The sequence below is a fragment of the Pseudogymnoascus destructans genome (genome assembly GCF_001641265.1).
Source record: "Pseudogymnoascus destructans isolate 20631-21 unplaced genomic scaffold scaffold_15, whole genome shotgun sequence".
Classification (NCBI taxonomy): domain Eukaryota; kingdom Fungi; phylum Ascomycota; class Leotiomycetes; order Thelebolales; family Thelebolaceae; genus Pseudogymnoascus; species Pseudogymnoascus destructans.
Window position 1 is genome coordinate 736,266 of NW_020167534.1, and position 18,694 is coordinate 754,959.

At 48.8% G+C, this 18,694-nt stretch overlaps 4 protein-coding genes across 4 annotated transcripts; 1 reads left to right on the forward strand and 3 right to left on the reverse strand.

The window, feature by feature from the left end:
* Positions 1 to 248: 248 nt before the first annotated feature.
* On the reverse strand, positions 249 to 2,034 carry VC83_04767 (uncharacterized protein; the record flags this gene model as incomplete). The annotated part of the gene is made up of 7 exons (XM_024468395.1): positions 249 to 711; positions 766 to 833; positions 904 to 1,289; positions 1,340 to 1,407; positions 1,460 to 1,496; positions 1,552 to 1,736; positions 1,806 to 2,034. 7 exons carry the CDS (start codon positions 2,032 to 2,034, stop codon positions 383 to 385), a joined length of 1,302 nt encoding a protein of 433 aa, XP_024322856.1. The 3' UTR covers positions 249 to 382.
* Positions 2,035 to 3,149: 1,115 nt separating this feature from the next.
* On the forward strand, positions 3,150 to 5,349 carry VC83_04768 (uncharacterized protein). The gene is made up of 7 exons (XM_024468396.1): positions 3,150 to 3,475; positions 3,551 to 3,683; positions 3,735 to 3,926; positions 3,982 to 4,133; positions 4,181 to 4,419; positions 4,470 to 4,741; positions 4,798 to 5,349. Exons 1-7 carry the CDS (start codon positions 3,268 to 3,270, stop codon positions 5,192 to 5,194), a joined length of 1,593 nt encoding a protein of 530 aa, XP_024322857.1. The 5' UTR covers positions 3,150 to 3,267; the 3' UTR covers positions 5,195 to 5,349.
* A 316-nt stretch (positions 5,350 to 5,665) lies between these two features.
* On the reverse strand, positions 5,666 to 6,894 carry VC83_04769 (uncharacterized protein; the record flags this gene model as incomplete). The annotated part of the gene is made up of 2 exons (XM_024468397.1): positions 5,666 to 6,325; positions 6,352 to 6,894. 2 exons carry the CDS (start codon positions 6,892 to 6,894, stop codon positions 5,666 to 5,668), a joined length of 1,203 nt encoding a protein of 400 aa, XP_024322858.1.
* Positions 6,895 to 14,179: 7,285 nt separating this feature from the next.
* VC83_04770 (uncharacterized protein) lies at positions 14,180 to 14,542 on the reverse strand (the record flags this gene model as incomplete). Its single annotated transcript, XM_024468398.1, has 1 exon — positions 14,180 to 14,542. One exon carries the CDS (start codon positions 14,540 to 14,542, stop codon positions 14,180 to 14,182), a length of 363 nt encoding a protein of 120 aa, XP_024322670.1.
* Between the last annotated feature and the right edge of the window lie 4,152 nt (positions 14,543 to 18,694).

Here is an 18,694-nt window from a genome sequence, read left to right on the forward strand (position 1 = left end):
GGAATCGGACCAAGTAGTAAAGCAGCTACAAGCGCAAGCACGTAAAATCGAAATTGAAGAGCGTAAGGTTGAGAGGAAGCGGGTAGCAGAGCGGAAGAAGGAAGGGTTGAAATCAAAAGTGATCATTTTACGGTATAGTAAGGATCAAAGTGATAGTAGCAATAGTGGCAGTAGCGATAGTGATAGTAGTTCTATTGATTTTATGTTTTAATTATATAGTTATATAGTTGATATATAAGGCGTCTTTTTCTTCGTTTTATGTGTCGCACATCTTGCTGTCGCACGCACAACTTGCTGTCGCCACCTACGAGCGAAGCGAGTGGGTGGAACACCGAGTAAGGCCTAACTCCTTTGGGCCCGAGAAAAACATAGGTGCCCTTTATTATTCATGCGCTTTCCTATCAAAGTTCTTCAGGTAAGGTGGTCGATCCACTAACTCTAGGTCCGACGCATCAGCCCGTTCAGTACTATAAACATTCACTTCCGTTGACTTGAAAATCCCGCCAAAATTTTGGTTGTTACCAGAGTTCTCTGAGCGTTTGGAGCGATTGAAATATGAGCTTTTGTCGCTGCAATCGTATCCGGTCGAGTTGGCGGCGTCGCCGGATGACATCATTCTATTAAAGGCTGCATGTATAGAAGGCATACAGGCAACGATGATGAAGAGGTCTGCCTCGATTGCGCACCAATAGATAGTAGGGGTATTATCATCTGCGGCCATAGTAAGCAATCCTTCACGGAGTCACTGGGATAGGTGGGGCATACATGTTGGATTTGAGGTTTTGGAAAACTGGACCAAGGCATGCAGTCGGGCGCAGCTAACACCGGTGATACTGAAGAAATGCCCGTTAGCATGAGACTAAAAGACAAGATGTCAATAAAATAGTTATTAGGTGGACTTACACAAACCCGACGCAGAACATAGACATGATATGGATCTTCTTCTCCAAAGACATGTGCAGTTTAGCAAGCATAGGTAGCGGAAGGCACAGAATAACCAGGTCTAGACCAATCTCAATACCGCCACGAACGAAGCTGAATAGATTCATATCGATAGCTCTAGTAGCAACCATCTCGCCTTTCCAGCCATTCCAAAAGAAGTTTATGGGCGTGACCGAGAAAATCATGCAGGACGTGTTTGCGATTCCGAAGGCAGTGACGAATACCATAAGACCCTTGACAAAGACCAAGGCCTTTCGGTCCACCATAATGCGGAGGTAAAAGGCGAGGATGGAAACCTGGCAGAAGGCCTCGGTGGTCATATAAAAGGGGTAGGCCAGATAGAGAAACTGCCTCATTGTCAGTCTCAATCAAACAATAGATTCATGCTATGGCTTACACGAAGACAGTTGGTAATTTGTGCAGGTGGCAAACCCCATATGTCTGTTCCAAACCCTTCCCTAACAGCTAGACGAGCAATTAACCAATGCTCATTTAGTTTCGTATTTAGGCTACTAACCAAGGAGGGCTGGAACTGTCATAGCCATGGATGATAACTAAAAGTCGGGAAGAGTCAGTACGATAGCAAGGAGAACACAGGAAACTTCATACTCCTGCCAGACCAACTAAATAATCATCCCAGCCTAGCTTTGCTTGTGTAGAAAATTGTCGATGAATCAGACGCAAAATGACCATGACCCAAGCCATAACGCCAAAGGATACGGCGATTCCAGTTATTGTCGTGCCCTGACTGCGTATCGGAACACCACATGCCGCGTAAGTCTGGTTGGTGCTCTCTATACAACAATGTTAGATAGTGTTCGACGTTTGTAATCGATGAAAATAAGGGCTGTATGTTCACTTACGGAGATTTTCAACGACGGTGCAATTGCCAGCATTGCAAGCCGCGACAGTGTTGATGAATGGTGCGTCGAGGCAAAGACACCCAAGGTCAGTGGCCGAGCACGTTGTTGTGGGTAAAGCAGCCGCAAAGCATAGCAACGCGCATTGAGGTAATTGACTCGGAAGATCCTGCTGGGCGAGGCAAGCCCTCAATAGGATTGTGCATGGTAATACGACACGAAGAAGCATCATTTCGTATGCGACTCTGGATGGTAGAACAATGGCAAAACGGTGCGCATGTGCTAAAGGTAATTGATAGATATATGGGGTCTGTCTGGTCTATCTATGTATTTAGGGGAGTTGCGGGGAAGTACTGAACTGTTGGTTACAGGCATGAACTATTGGTTGCAGGCATTAAGTGCCATACTTGTAACTAATAGTACAGGGAAATGGCAGTATATCTTAGGGGTGTTGGAAGATAATCTGACATCTTAAAGCTGCGCATGTATGAGGTCTGTCTAGTCTGTCTAGTCTATCTATGTATTCAGGGGAGTTGCGGGGAAGTACCGAACTGTTGCTTACAGGCATGAACTAACTATTGGTTGCAGGCATAAGTGCTATGCCTGTAACGAATAGTATAGGGAAATGGCAGTATATATCTTAGGGGTGTTAGAAGATAATCTGACATCTTATACTCCGCTTTTTCAACACTAGTTTTAAGATATTCCTGTCAATACTTAGCCTTTATTAATGGCAATCGGAATAAGAAACTTTGCCACATAATTTCGGAGCCAAATACACTTGAACTTTGGCTAACTTATTATGTTATAGGTTTCCTAATTTTTGGTGAGAAATGGGCTGGGCGACTCGTCTGTGTGGGCGACTCGCATGTGAAATACGCTGGAAGTTTTTCTTGAAGCTTACCCTACTAAACCACCGAGGCACCGCCCCGTGCCGTACACAAGGACCACCACCTAGCACGACAAATAATATCATCTTCCTATTAATTCCCTGGATAACATGTGATATGTCCTGGAAGAGGTTGTATAGAAGACTATAATGTCTCCTTTTCCCAACTGTTGAGAAGTAATCATACGTTCGGGACGGAAGAGTTTGTTATTTCGGCCATGTTCTAAATCGCTCATAATATTCCCTTTTGCACTAGCTTTGCATTTCTAACGGACAAGCTATTTTGGCAACTAATACGTAGTTTGTCGTGCGACACGTGGGATTGGCATAATGGTTAACGGGAATACTGAAGCCAACCCGCGTCTTGGCAAGGGATGTGCTAGGGTCGTGTTGGTATAGTGGGTCACCATCATTTTGTAATTTCGTGCTACTTAATAGCTCTGAATAGAGTGTGTGTAATGTCGTTGAAGGCATTACTAAGTATTTGTGCAATAATCCCAACGTCGCTCGCTCATTTGCTTTTTCTTTGCTCATCCTCTTATTACCTGCGATTGGAAGTCAAAATTTCAAGTCAGGATGGCTATTATATCACCTACTCTCACGGTATCCGTTGCCTGTGGTGTCCTCGCTCTGTACGTAATCAGTCGACTGTTGCGAGGTAAAGGTGATCGCCGATCACTACCTCCGGGTCCCAAGGGTCTCCCAGTCCTTGGGAATATCAATGACCTGCCTAAGCCCGGTGAGCCTGAATGGCTACACTGGCTAAAGCACAAGGAACTCTATGGTGCGTATCCATAATGGCAGTTTTACAATGTTCGACTGAGACAATAGCTAAAAATAAGCTATGTGCCGCCTGTAGGCCCAATCAGCTCAATCACAGTCCTAGGACAGACCATGATCATCATCAACGACCCCGAAATTGCCTTTGAGCTCATGAGAGACCGGGCGGCCATACACTCTTCGCGACCTTATCAGAACTTTAGCTGCGATATGTATGCTTAGTCTAGTCATAGTTCTTCTAATAATGCTAACCCAGAAGCTAGTGTCGGATGGAAAAATGCAACAGCTATGAGCCCTTATAACGACGTCTGGAAGATCCACCGGAGGAATATTGCCAAGGTTGCCAGTACTAATACGTCCATCAAGATGTTCAATCGGGCCCAGGAGGTTGAGTCTGCGCATTTTCTACTCAACCTTTTGGATTCCCCGAATGATCTGTTCGATCACATGCGAAGGTAAGTTCTTACTCTGTCATATCCAGCATTGCATCAATCTGACTACGAGACACAGAGAAGCCGGCAGCGTTATTTTGAAGATTACATATGGCTACACAGCTGAATCCCATGGCCGAGACCCCTTCGTCGACTTGGCCGGCGAGACCATGAAGGGATTTGCTGACGCCGTAGTTCCTGGCAAGTGGATGGTGGACGTCATGCCTTTCTGTAAGTTTGCACAAACAAAACAACATGGTACCTCTAACAGAAACAAGTAAGATATCTCCCAGATGGATTTCCCGGTACAGCATTCAAGGCCACCGGTCGTCAAATGGCCGATACGTTAAAGCAATGTGTCGACCAGCCGTACGAATTCGTCAAGCAACAAATGCGCGAGAAGAGACATAAGACATCTTTCCTGTCTCAGGCCATTGAGGATATCGGCTCCGACGCAGGGATGGAGTTCGTACACAAGTGGTCGGCGCTCTCCCTATTTACTGGCGCAGCCGATACAGTAATCCATCTACACCTAAACTAATGAGGGTACTGCTAACTGTCTCATAGACTGTTTCCGCGCTAATGACATTCTTCCTCGCCATTGCTGTGTTCCCTGAAGTTCAGAAGAAAGCTGCAGAGGAACTCGACCGTGTCATCGGAAGTCGCCGACTTCCTATCAGCACAGACCGTGAAAATTTGCCATATATCATGGCAATTGTGAAGGAGACACATCGTTGGCATCCCATTGGGCCTATGGGCTTACCCCACGCCAGCAGCGCAGAGGACACCTGCCGAGATTACAGGATTCCCAAGGGCGCCATAATATTTGCCAACGCTTGGTATGCGTCATGCTCGTGAACTTTTCGGAGGCACTCTGTCACTAACAAGAATACAGGTGGTTCACCCATGATCCTGCTGTCTACCCCGACCCTATGACCTTCCGCCCCGAACGCTTCCTCGAAACCCCAACCCACAAACCAGAACCTGACCCACGTAACATCACCTTTGGCTTCGGCCGCCGCGTCTGCCCTGGCCGCTACGTCGCTGACAATGCACTCTTCATCACCATCGCGCAAACTCTTGCAGTATTCAGCATCGGGAAGCTCGTTGAGAATGGTAAAGTGGTGGAGCCAGAGGTCAAGTTTGAGCCCGGCATGGTCAGCCACCCTGCGCCATATCGAATATCGATCAAGCCGAGATCGAAGGTGCATGAGGAGTTGATTAAAGCGGCTGAGCAGGAGTACCCGTGGGAAGAGAGTGATGCAAAGGAGTTGGTGAATGTGAAGTGGTAGATGTTGAGTGTGTAGCCGCGTACTCTGGCGCGTAATTGATGTGACATGAGATAGGAATATCAACCCGCAAAATAAAGTTAGTCGTGTTTATTTGGACCTAGCTGTGAAGCAATATTGCGACGTTTATCATACTCATCAGCTGGTGCGTTTTTCAGGGTTGGATTATATTACCCCACATTCATTTATTCTTTGTGAGTTTGGATTTAAAAATATATGAAAATGATGGCTCCTCTCCTATGTAAATAATATACTAATGCAGCAACTAGAATGTTTGTCTCTTCGCGGGCCACAACCACGCGAAGATATTAAACCCCGACGCTTTTATTTCAGTAATCGAAGTTGTTGGGTATCGAGGCTCTGCGGCAACAGCAATAGAAACAAGTGCATCCTTAAACGCCCTGGTCATATCATCATAAAGCTTATTTGTCCCTTCCGGAGACATGTCAGTCCAAGTCCAAATCTTACCATCCTTCAATGGAAACAGGGCTCCTTCAAACACTTAAATTCCGGCGAAAACTCCTCCAAGACAGCCTCGAATCCTTTCTCCCCCATATCCGCCGTCTTGCGCACCTGCTGTTGCTTATGCTGTCTCCACTGCAGGAGCCGGCTTGTTCTGGGCAGTTCCTCGGCTTTGGTGCCGTCTTCTTCGCGTGGGCAGATGGCGATGAAGAGAAAGACGTAGAAGAAGGACTCGAGGTCGTGGCGGTAGGTGCGCGGGTTATTCTGAACGTGTGCTTCGAGAGCGCCGATGGCCATGAAGGGTGAAGTTCCTACCATAGAACCTTGAGGTGTTGGGCCGCGAGCGGTATCCCAGGCCGTGTCGAGATCAATAAGCATGCCCTTTGGTGACTCTGCCGAAGTTGTGGGAGGAACAATTATTATGTTGGAGGCTGCAATGTCCCTATGGAGGATGCCGCCATCTTGATACAGAGATCGATGAGCCTTGATGGCATCATGGAAGACCTCTAAAAGCTGATGGAGGTTCTCGTATTCGAAGATTGAAGTACCAGAGGACGAAATAATCAAGCAGCTGAATACAGTACTGCGGTACCCAGGGCTCTTTGGGAGGTTGGGTCGGTTTTCCTCAAACGTTTCAAGCAGAGCCTTCGCACCGACGACTGCCGCGCTCGTCTCGTTTATTCTGCAGTCTCTTCTACATCTTCTGTATCCTTAAACTCTTGTGGCGAACCAAAGATTAGGCCGCTTCGGAGGTCCTCAGTTTTATCAATAAGATTGTAGCTATGGAATTGAACAACCCCCCAGACATTCCTGTCCCGGACCCTTTTTAGCTGTTCTGCCTCTGGTTCATGCCACGGCGGCTTCCACTTGTATTTAACCACAAAATTCCATGGCGCCTTAGAAGATTCCCTGCCTCTATGGCATAAAAGGCTGCCTCTGGCGATGACTTCCTCGTCTCTGATGAAAAATGGCGGGGTCTCGAGGTACATCTTCCCTGTCACTTTTTTATTCTCATCCTCCACACAAACGTAGGTGCCCTCGCCGTCCTTCTTGCGGCCCCATTCTCGGTCATGCATGGAAGCGTAAGCAGCCATGATTGTAAGGAAGCGTTCTGGATGCTCTACGATATCAAATGGCTCGCAGCTGTAGGCCCCAGATCGATCGAACATCCAGCATTCCATGGTATTCCCGAAGAGATAAAATCCATGGACGAAAAGACGATCAGGCCGTCTGCTAAACATTGCACGAGCATGGCCAAAAAGTTCAAAAAGGCCATCTTTGTAATTAGAAAGTTCTCCGGGACGGAATACTCCAACCACTTCAGCTCGTGGTTCTGATTCCGTTATGGCGCTGAACAGGGCAAGGCCACCACTCGGACGTGATGGCGACTTGCTAGGCAGTGTCTGAACTGGACAATATATCACACCCCTTCCATTCAGTTTCAACAGTTCTTGTAGCAATAGACATAGATCGATTGCGATTCTATCTTTGAGGCGCTTGTCTTGAAATCATCAAGGTCCACAGATGAGACGACCTTATCGTATGCAGAGCTATCGGTAGCAGCTGACGTAGATAGAAGGGTACCCCGGTCACGAACCAGCGACTTGTCGTTGTCACGAGATGGCGTTGATGAACCTCTTCCCATTGCTATAGGGGCGCTAGGGTGTATCGAGGTTGACGACTGACGTTGGAGATAGTGGGCCTGTACGACCTATCAAAAACTCTAAAGGCGTTGTTGACTCCGCTTTCTCCCCCGCGTCTCTAGTTGTTTAAGAGCCTCGATATGGAAGAGCCTCAAGGGGGCATAGCGCTAGGATATGATTGCCTGGGATCTCCCATTCGTGGGCGTGGGCGTGGGCGAGTATAGAGGCCAAGACTCAGTAATCCCGGTCGGTCCGATCCGCGTTATGAGCCTTGCCGAAGGGGGAAGGCACTATCCTGTCATGTTGTAATGCGCTGTACCAGGTGCTCTCACTAGTCCTAGTGAGAGCCGGGCCAGAGATGTGGGAGAGTGCAAGTATTTTACAGTCTTTGCAACTGTAAAGGACTTCTTGGCGAGTAGGGCAGTGGGAAGTCACGGGAAGGAATATACGTAGAATCCTGGTCTATTGATACGAAGACTGAACGCTGACCTTCCTCCGAAGGTCCGCGTTCCTACTATATAGTTCTACGTGTCCTGTCCGGACCGACATGCCTCCGTCTTGGCACTGGATGGCACGTGAGTATTGCCCGCACGTGATTCAGTTCGTGACAATATCCCCCCCTTTGAGGCTCAAGCCCCTTTGAGCCCCCGATCCCGAGATTGCTCGGCCCGTATTGTAAAGTGTGGTGGTGGCCGCTTATTGAGCGAGGCACGCTTGGTAAGCAGAGCCCACCCCGCTACGCGTTGTTGTTGTTGTTTTGGTTTGTTGTGGTGAACTTCCCACTTTCTGGCTTTGCTTCTCCTTTTGTTTTGACACAACCCAACTTCTTCACCACCCCAAAGCTGCACTCTCGCAGCAACCCCGTGACCTATGCGTGAGCTTACTGCCTCTTGTGGTATGGTTCTAGCAATGACACGTGGAAGGTTGGGTGAATCCCCATGTCCCATGGCAACTCAAGCCTATAGGCCTGCTTTCCAATGATCTCTACGATCTTGAAGGGCCCTACGAACTGTTTCGCGAGCTTTCTGTTTGGCCTCTGCAGCTTGATGTACTTTGTGGAAAGGAGGACCTGGTCCCCTATGCTATATTCCTTTGGCTTTCTTTTGAGATTGTAGTGCTTCGTCTGCAACTGCGCCGCTCGGAGCCAATGGTGCGCAAGCACTTCCCTTTACTCCTGTAGCTTCTGTATTCTTTCAAACGGCTCGAGTGCGTCCCCCTTTTGAGGGGTGTCAGCGACACTCACGTCTGGCATACGAGGATCAAAGCCTTTTAATGCCCGGAAAGGTGTTGTTTGAATTGTCGAATGGAAGGAGTTATTATATGAGAACTGGGCGATGGGTAGGAGTACTACCCACTCATCCTGGGAGCTTGTGCAATACGACCGAAGGTAGTGTTCGATTGTTTGATTCTGGCGCTCAGTTTGTCCATCCGTCTGCGGGTGGAAAGCGGTGCTCAAACGCTGGCGAATCTTTAAGAAATAACAGAGGCAAGACCAGTAGCTACTTGTGAATACAGATCCCCTATCGGAGACAATTCCCTTTGGAATCCCGAACTCTGTGATAACGTAGCGGAGGATAAGCATTGCCAAATCATTGGCATTCACCGTCTTATTCGTTGCGATATATAAGGCGTACTTTGTGTATCGATCCACAACTACAAGTATGGAATCGTACGCCTTCTTCATCAACGGGTGAAGGCTTTGTGGGAGGCCCATTATGAAGTCCATAGAGATCTCTTCTCCTGGGCTGTTTGGTTGTGGAAGCGGCTGCAACTCGCCGTATGGGCGGTGACGCTTCACTACCATTTTCTGGCAGATTTGACAGGTCTTAACGTATTCCTTTACGTCCTCCCTCATTTTTGGCCACTTGTACTTCCGAGTAAGTAGTTCTGTGGTCTTTGCCATGCCAAAGTGACCTGCTAATGGGTCATCATGATGGATTTGGAGGAGCTCTTCAATGAGGGCTGGGTCTCGAGGAAAGGGGATGATGCCTTCCCTCGAAAGGACCCCGCTTTCCTGATGAAGAGCCCACTCTCTCTCTACACCTTCCGTCCGTGGACACCTCTTTGTCATTCGCAACGCTCGATCCTTCAAGAATGGGTCACCACTTTGGACTTGAACGATGAGCTTGCGAAGATCAAGGGATGGCTCCTCGTACGGTGCTTCTGTAGCTGCCTCTCGCATCACGTGACAGCGAGGCAGGAAAGCTTGCGTATCCTCTGCGTGCCCCTCACGGGGGTGCAGCTTTAACTTGTCCACTTCGTGGAGGATATCTTGGGTTACCGTTCGCTCGCCCGCTTTTGCGAAGACGGCGCGGATTCGAGTACTCTTTTGCGACGCATCGCCCTCGCTGTTCTCTACAGCTTTGCTATAGCCACGGGCCAACTTCTGCTGAAGCATGGGTAACAACCCATCAAATGCTTGATGTTGCGTTTCGACGTAGTCCGGTCTGCGACTCAGACCGTCTGCGGGGTTGGTGCGGCCAGGCCTATGTTCAATCTGAAAATCGAAACCTGCTAGGAACTCGATCCAGTGGGCCTGCCGATTATTGATTGATACTTTCTTCATGAAGTAAATCAGATTATTATGATCCGTCCATACTATAACGGGAAAATTGCTATCTTGACAGTAGTGACGCCAATGCTTAAAGGCCGCGACGATTGCGAGGAGCTCAATATCATGGGTGTCATACCTAATCTCTGCGTCTTTCAACTTCCTAGAATAGAAGGCAATGGGGTGCCACCGTGTGACCCCCGCTTCGTCAGTGTATGGCTGCGTTAGAATTCCCGCAATCGCCATTCCTGAGCCGTCAGTCTCTAATCTTATGGGCTGAGCTGGGTCGAAGTGGCGGAGGAGAGGGGCAGACGTAAAAGCATCTTTTAGCGTTTGAAAATCCCCCGCTGCCTCAACGTTCCATAGGAATGGGCCTGCCTTCTTCCCCTTATCACTTCCTTTGAGGAGTTCCATGAGCGGTTGCTAATAGGGGGCTCAGCTACCTTATCTACCCCTTCGGGGTTGGGCCCCCACCATCTCGGTTGCGAGTCGGGTCCGGGCGCCATCTTGCAGTCTTCCAGCCTAATAGCGGCCTTAGGCGCCAAGGCCTCCCTTAGCGGCCTTGGCAGCCTAGGGCGCTCTAGCGGGGCGCCCCAGACGCGGACCCGCGACCGACACTTCTTACTTCCTACCTACCCGTGACACTGTTGGTGTAGGTTGGGGTTCTTGGGAGTCGTCCATTCAGTGTAGCATTGCTACATACACTGGTCCGCCTTGCCCCCGCAGCTCTTCTGCCTCCTCGTTTGAGATATACTGGATGTTGTCGGTAGGGAATCGCCACGTCCCTCGCGTCCAATTAATCACTGGGTTTTCGCGGAGAAGCCATGGATACCCTAACATGAGGTCGTATTCCTCCATGGCCGTAGACGCAAAGAGGTGTTCTCTTTCCTGCGTCTTGCCCCCATCGTCCTTGATGCGGAGGGTGAGCTGAGACTTTCTGAAGAGAGGTATTTCTTGGCTTCCTACACCCTTTGCTGTGGTATAACTTGGTTTCCATACTCCCCCTAGCTCTTTTGCTACTAAATGGGATATGAGGTTGGCGGTCGTGCCACTGTCTACAAGCGCGCGAAGTGGTCGCCACGCTTCCGCTCCTCGTACGTCAACGAGGATTGACAGGTTGTTCTCTCCCTGAGTAACTGCTCTATCCATCGGGGTTTGGATAGAGGGTCCTAGTTTTTTGGTGGCATGATACTCCTTGGCAGGTTGTCCTGCTGTACAGCTCGAATATGCGACGCGCCTTCCCCGTTCTGTAAGAAGCACTGAGAGGTTCGGTGTCCCTCCTTTCCACAATGGAAACAAAGGTTATTGTCCCTACGCCGCTTCTCTTCCTAATCTGAGAGACGCGAGCATTTTACGCCCACTTTGTCTCCGCTTCGACTACCCTGGTAGGGGTGCGAGCCCCTCTTGAGGGGATTCTCTCCCTTCTTCTCTTCCTTGTGGCCCTTCTGAACTCCCTTTTCCTGACCCTTGAATGGGTTGGCTTTTTCGAACCGCGAGGCGAGTGCAATGAGGGCGCTTCGCGTCCGCGGAATCTCAGGGTAGGTGATTACCTTTAAGCGTAGATCGGGCCGGAGCTTTGCGAGGAAGTGCTGAACTTGATGTTCTTCACTGTATTCCTTCAACTCCCCCTCTAACGTCTCGAGGTAGGTCGCAAAGGTTTGCGCAGACTGTCTGGGTCGCTGGCGCGCCTCCTCGTATTTGATTGCTGTCGAGAGGCCCCGATTGACTGGATCTTCAACGAGATCGAGAAGAAACTTCTTGAACCCCTTCCAGGTCTTCTGGAAGTCAGGTTCCTTCTCGTGTCGAAGCCATGCATCTCGAGGTTCGCCCTCAAGCCACGTCGCCGCCAAGTCACAGCGGAGCTCGTCTGATTTATTCAGACTTGGCTCTAACCGAAAGCTTAACTCGCAGCTTGTGACGAATTCCGAATGCTCTCGCACCATTCTTCCCTTATATGGGGCGATCTGCCAGGGTCTTAATCGTCGGTGTTCGCACCGACCACCCTACAGGTGGTCGGCGAAAGCGAGTTGAAGCCTGAAAGCGAGATGAAGCTCGAAAGTGAGATGAAGCCTAAAAGCGAGATGAAGCCCGAAAGTGAGATGAAGCCCGAAAGCGAGATGAAGCCTGAAAGTGAGATGAAGCCCGAAAGCGAGATGAAGCCTGAAAGCGAGATGAAGCCCGAAAGCGAGATGAAGCCCACCAGGGGTCTTGTACATAGCCGAAGAAGAGATTTACACACAAATTATATATGTTTCTCCCATTCATCTATACACTTGTGACAAAACTGCTTCGTCGTCGTACTTGAAATCTAATACAATGGATGATGCCCTCCAATTCCTCCGTGACAACCCTTCAGACAAGCCTATAACCGCTGCACGAATATTCAATATAAATGCGAAGACCCTCAATACGAACCTCCGACGAGCGAAACTCAAAGCCCAGGCAGCAAACCCTATTTACGGAGGCCAGAATAAGATACTTTCAGAGGCACAAATCAAGGCTATATACAAATATGTAGAGGATTCATATTTTGCGGGCTATGGGGCGTCAAAAGCGATGGTTTTTACAGCAATTGGCCACTTGCAGGCAGCGGAAATACCGCCTAAACCAGCACCTTCATGGTGCTGGTTTCAGAGCTTTATAAAGAGCTCTTCGATCCTCTTTCGAGTTGTCAAAACGAAGCCAATTGCACAAGTCCGAGTTACGACCCATGATATTTCTGCGGTACAAGACTGGTTTGGAGTGTATTTGGCATGGTGTACTCAACACAATATCCAGCCACAGGATATTTATAACTTTGACGAGACTGGTTTTCATGTTGGAGTAGCACCAGGGGAGGATGTAATAGTTCCTGTATCTATTACAGAAGTATGTATAATTCAGTACTTGTAACTTAATACAATTAAACTGACACTATTAAAGATGTATGTTCCAATGGCCGAAAACTGCAAATCTATTACCGTGATTGAGTCAATCTGTGCTGTTGGACAAGTGCTTCCACCAATTATCATTGTACAAGGACGACAACATATGGCATCTTGGTATAATGAGAAATTGACTGGCGATGAGCTTGTATTACTTTCAGACTCAGGATATACCAATAGCGAGCTCGCAATGCTATATTTGGAGCATTTTATCATTCATACAGGAGCTGGGCCTGATAAACCTCTAAAGGTCCTCCTTATGGACAGCCATATCAGTCATACAACACCACGTTATACGGGCAACTTCTATGAATATCCATCCATATCCGCTTCCTTCGCATCTTACGCACATTATGCAGCCACTTGATGTTGGTGTTTTTCAACCTTATAAACACTGGCACAAGAAGGCAATTCAATATGCTATGCGTAATCTTGATATTGATTATAATATAGCTTCATTCTTTCGGGATTTGAACGAAATCCGCCAGCAGACGTTCAAGAAAGGAACAATCATTAGGTCCTTTCGTGAAGCTGGAATGTGGCCAATCAATTCTAAAGAAGCTCTCAAGAAAATGAAAGTTTATACGATTTGTGAGCGCACTCTTGATCCTCCACAAATTCCACAGACTCCAACAAAATTTGTGCATTCTGAGCTCAAATTACGGCACTGGCAAAGTAAAATACCATGTCTTTTGTCTAGTCCTTCAGCACGAGAATGGGATTCTTGGGCACGTGGTACAGAAAATGTACTTGTTCAAGGAGAACTTGCTATTCTACAGTATGATTTATTATCTACAAAAGTAGCTAATGAACAGAAGGCGAAGGTCAAAAGCCGCTCTGTCACTCAAGCAAATACTGGTCCATTAACTGCTAAGGATGCATGGAAAAAGATTAATGACAAGGCTAGAAAAGACAAGGAAATTCAAGAGCGAAGGGCGAAATACAAAGCACGAGTAGTGCTTAATAAAGTCAAAAAGGAGCTTCATATTCGTGGAGTTGAGGCCCGTAAAGCAGAGCTTTCAAGAAAGCGGCAAGTTAGCCAGATGTTAAAGGCGAAGGAGGAGGTGCCATCTGATTTACTTATTCCAATTCCAGATCCAGAAAAAATTGCGCAGGAATCAGAGCTTCAAGAAGAAGCCAATACTCAATACTCAATTAATTTCAACGATGGGGTACGAATCACAGGCTGACGACAACGACGAGACAGGATTTATAAGATTCAGTGGATTGGATACAGACCTATTTGCGGACAGGGAGGATGAAAATTTAGACCCAGGGTTGTTTTAAATTTGGGAATAGCTTTAATTTTATCATATGATTCAATCACTCAATTGCTGGTATAGTTGTTTAGATAGTGGTTGTATTAGATTCTACATAGTTATGATATCTGGTAGGCTTCAACTCGCTTTCAGGCTTCAACTCGCTTTCGCCGACCACCTGTAGGGTGGTCGGTGCGAACACCAACGATTATGCTCTTCAGCAGTCCCCCGTAAGAGACAGAGCTGGACGACGCAACACTTTGATCGTCGACGGGAAGGATTGGCGGTAGAACCTCCGCTACATCCCCGTCTTCCAACCGCTTCTTTAGCCGCTCAATTCGCTCGGCCGCCTCCTTGAGCTGAAGCTTCACGAGGAGTTCTTCCTCGATAGCCTGGGCGGTTGCTAGCTGGGCCTCGATCCCTTGCTGGCTTTCAGCTGGTGGCAGAGACGCTGCTTCGAGACTGCCGCTTCCTTCAGTGTCTGTGGTCTGAGTGCGGGTGCGTGGCGGCATGGTTTCGGCTTCCCTGGCGGAATACTGTAGTCTTTTCTGGTTCTTCTTTGACTTCCCTAACTGGGCTACTCTTCCTAATCGTAGGAATGATGGAGCGTTCAGAATGTAAAGGACTTCTTGGTGAGTAAGGCAGTGGGAAGTCACGGGAAGGAATATACGTAGAATCCTGGTCTATTGATACGAAGACTACGCTGACCTTCCTCCGAAGGTCTGCGTTCCTACTATATAGTTCTACATGTCCTGTCCGGACCGACATGCCTCCGTCTTGGCACTGAAGGGCACGTGAGTATTGCCCGCACGTGATTCAGTTCGTGACAGCAACCGAAGACAAGGCTGAGATGTAACGCTATCGTGTTTCCTTTTTGGAGACATGCCATCGACGAATCGGTGGCTGATTGGTGTATCCGAACCAGTGAGAGATTGGTCAGTGAAGCAGGATGGATCCCTGCTGTCAGACACAGCCTCGTCACGCATGGATTAAAACTGGCTACCAGTGCTGTTTCGTTGGTATATGTGCTATTTGATTGGCATGTCGTTTAGGTAGTACATAATATGCTGTTTGCTGTTTAGTTTTAGCTTTTTTTATTTGCTTAACTCCACCTTTGACATGATCACAAGTGGTTCAGCCCGCTTCAGCCTGCTTCAGTCCGCTTTAGCCTCGTTTCGCCTGCTCACATATCACATTCGTGATCGTTGTGGGAGTCTTGTTACGACGGAACAAGAAGGCTGGCCAACTACAGGACAGGAAAGAGGGAGGTCGCATGAGACCGGCCCTGGTACCTGGAGGGGCAGCGGGGAATAGTAGTTCCGAAAGTATCACGTGACGGACTCGCAGGATGATGAGAAGAATCCTAAGAGTCCAGGACTCCGAGGACTCGAGTGAGTTCCCAGGAGTCCACTAGGCACGACGCCACTATATAAGTAGATAGTATTTCCTTAGATAGGAGCTTCGTGCTCAACTCAATACAGTATTTGTTATATACTAGTAACGTGTTACTTGAAGCCTTTGTGTCTGATCCCCTGCCTCCTCTGATAAGTAAACCTTTATGCAAGAGAACCTCTGTGTCTTCTATCGTTTAGAAGTCAGCGTTACACTTTGAGCACCACTTCTACGAGGCACTGGCTCATACACAAAGCAACATGTCTGTCGTCAGTTTGAAGGGGAAAATCTCCACCACGCCAACTTCGTCTCAGAGGTCTAAGCCTGAGAATGAAGAGATGCCCGATGCACCCACCGTCAACGAACTCAAGGAAACTCTACGCGTCAAGTTGCCCGACACTTACTCCGGCAACCGAAAGGAACTTGAGGTGTTTTTGCTACAGGTCGAACTGTACCAGCACTTCAATGACGAGAAGTTTCCCACCCAGGAGAGCTATGCCCTGTGGACTGCGTCCTACCTTAGGGGGGAAGCCCTGCGATGGGTCGAACCATTCCTCAAGGATTATTTCAAATATGAAAGTACCAATGGAAGCATGGCAACTATGCAGACTATGTTTGGCAGCTGGAAAGGATTCTGTAAGGAAATCCGACGCATGTTCGGAGACATCGATGAGATTAAGACCGCGAAAGACCATCTGTTTGCACTTAAGCAGACTGGCAGCGCCCTCACGTACTCCACAGAATTCCAGAGATATGGCAATCAGACAGGATGGGACGCCAGCGCACTCATCAGCCACTACCGACGTGGGCTGAAGAGCCATATACGTATGGAACTTGCCCGTTTGGAACAACAACCAACGGACATGGTAGCGCTAATCGAACATACGGTCCGAATCGACAATCGACTATATGAATTCCAGAAGGAACGTCGGACCTATGACAAGCCCAAGAAAAGTTACCCCTACCGGGGAAACGAGGGCAGACGACGGGATCAACACCCGCGAGACAACCGTTGGTCGGACCCAATGGAACTCGATGCCACGTTCAAACCTGGACGACCCCGTGACCCTAAGAAAGACAGACAATTCAAGGAACGACTCTGTTTTAACTGCGACAAGCCAGGCCACATGGCCCGAGACTGCAGACAGCCAAAGAAAGGGAACGGCGGACGCAAAGTCGGCAAACAACTCAATGCTACCTGGCAAGGCCGGGGAGGTTACAACGCCTCAGGGATGCAGTTGAACGCCACATTTGTGAACAAACAGGACTGGGGAATAAACGGCGAAAGCACCCCAGAAGACGAGAGCTCAGACGAAGGGTCGGAGGCGGAATCATTCACCGTCTCGGAACAGGAAACCTTCGACGAGCTCGCACCTACGGAACCAATGAGTCCACGGTGCAAGAGCGTAGTAAGACGCATGGCAAAACACGCCCACGCAAAGATTAGGGCCGAACGAGACAAGCCCAGCGGCCAGAGGAGAATCCCCACGCTTAAGGGCATCTACGGGAACCTGTTACAGGGACTTCCGTTAGAGTGCAAGGTGGACGACTGCAAGGATGACCTCTGGAGATACTACGACCAACTAACGAATACCCGCAGGCTGCTTGGCACGTCCCCAGACGTAGCTAAGTTGGAAGCCCAAGAAGCGGAAGAACTGGAGAAGGATGTCGAGCATATGGCTAAACTGAAGAATATGAAAAGCGTCGAACTTTACTACCAGGACTGCAGGAGAGCCCTGGAGAAGTACGACGAGAAAGCCAGAGATATGCTCCGACGGGAAAATGCGAGACCCACTCCACGCATCGAAAGGAGAGCCATGGAGCAACTAGACACGTTCTCCACGCCTCCGAGGGAAGATAGTGCATGGGTGAGAGGACAGCGGGAACTATCAACGACAGACGCAACAGAGACTGATCATCCCTGGCACGCGTATGTCTACTGGGAGTATTGCAGCGAAGATGACTGCAAGCTCCACTGGAAAAAGAAACACCAGAATCAGTTGTTTCCCTGATCCTCGCCCAGGATACACTTCAGAGACGCAGAGCAAGTTCACGCCCTCAGGCGAAGCCAGTCTGAAGGGGACTTGCCTATCAAAAGCAAACAGGTATACGAAAGATATCCACACCTGCTGAACGACGCAGCAGAGACAGGGAGACGATCTCCCCCAGGACCTCCATTGGAAGCGGATGAATACTATCCCTCCTCGGACGAGTCAAAAAACTAGGAGTCCTCGACGGTAGGCCACCGGCGAGCGACACGAAGAGGCCTAGTACAGACCAGCTATGCGCCACGACGGGCAGCATGCAACTATATGTGGTCGCTAAAATACAACAGCGACACCTCTGAGCAATGATTGACTCCGGAGCGACGGGCAACTTTATGACAAAGAAAGTAGCAGACACGCAAGGCTTCAAAACAACAATGAAAGCCGAACCATACCCGTTAATGGTCGTAGATGGAGAGCCCATCTCGACTAATGAAGGAATGGTGACCCACGAAACGGTCCCATTGGAAATGGTCATGCTACACGGGCACAAGGAAACGATTCAGTTTGACATCGTGCACATGGACAACCATGCGTGCATCCTTGGTGTGCCATGGCTCAAGAAACACAACCCCCAGATCGACTGGTGGAACGAGAAAGTTGTGATGAGCCAGTGCGCGTGTGAACAACGGACGGACACGCGACAACGGGAGAAACCCTCCCAGGGCCGGAAGGAGTTATGTGCAACCTCCGAGCTCGATGACCTAGCCCAGGCATACTCACCGACGAGTATACCGGTGGAGTACAAGGAATACAAGCAATTATTCCAGGAAGGCCCTAAGAATGAGGCGCTTCCTAAGCACCAACCATGGGATCACGAGATACCTTTGGAGAAAGACAAGAGTCCACCGTTCGGACCAATATATCAGCTATCGGAAAAGGAGCTGAAGGTACTTAAGGAGTACATTGATGATAACCTAGCAAAAGGATTCATCAAACCATCCACATCACCTGCAGGAAGTCCGGTGCTTTTCGTACCAAAGAAAGACGGCTCCCTACGGTTATGTGTGGACTATCGAGCGTTGAACAACATCACAATCAAGGACAGGTATGCCCTGCCGTTAATAAATGAACTACACGATAGATTTCAAGGAGCAAAGATCTTCAGTAAGCTAGATCTGCGAGGAGCATACAACCTGATCCGAATCAAGGCTGGGGAAGAGTGGAAAACAGCATTCCGCACCCGCTATGGCCTATTCGAGTATCAAGTCATGCCCTTTGGGCTAA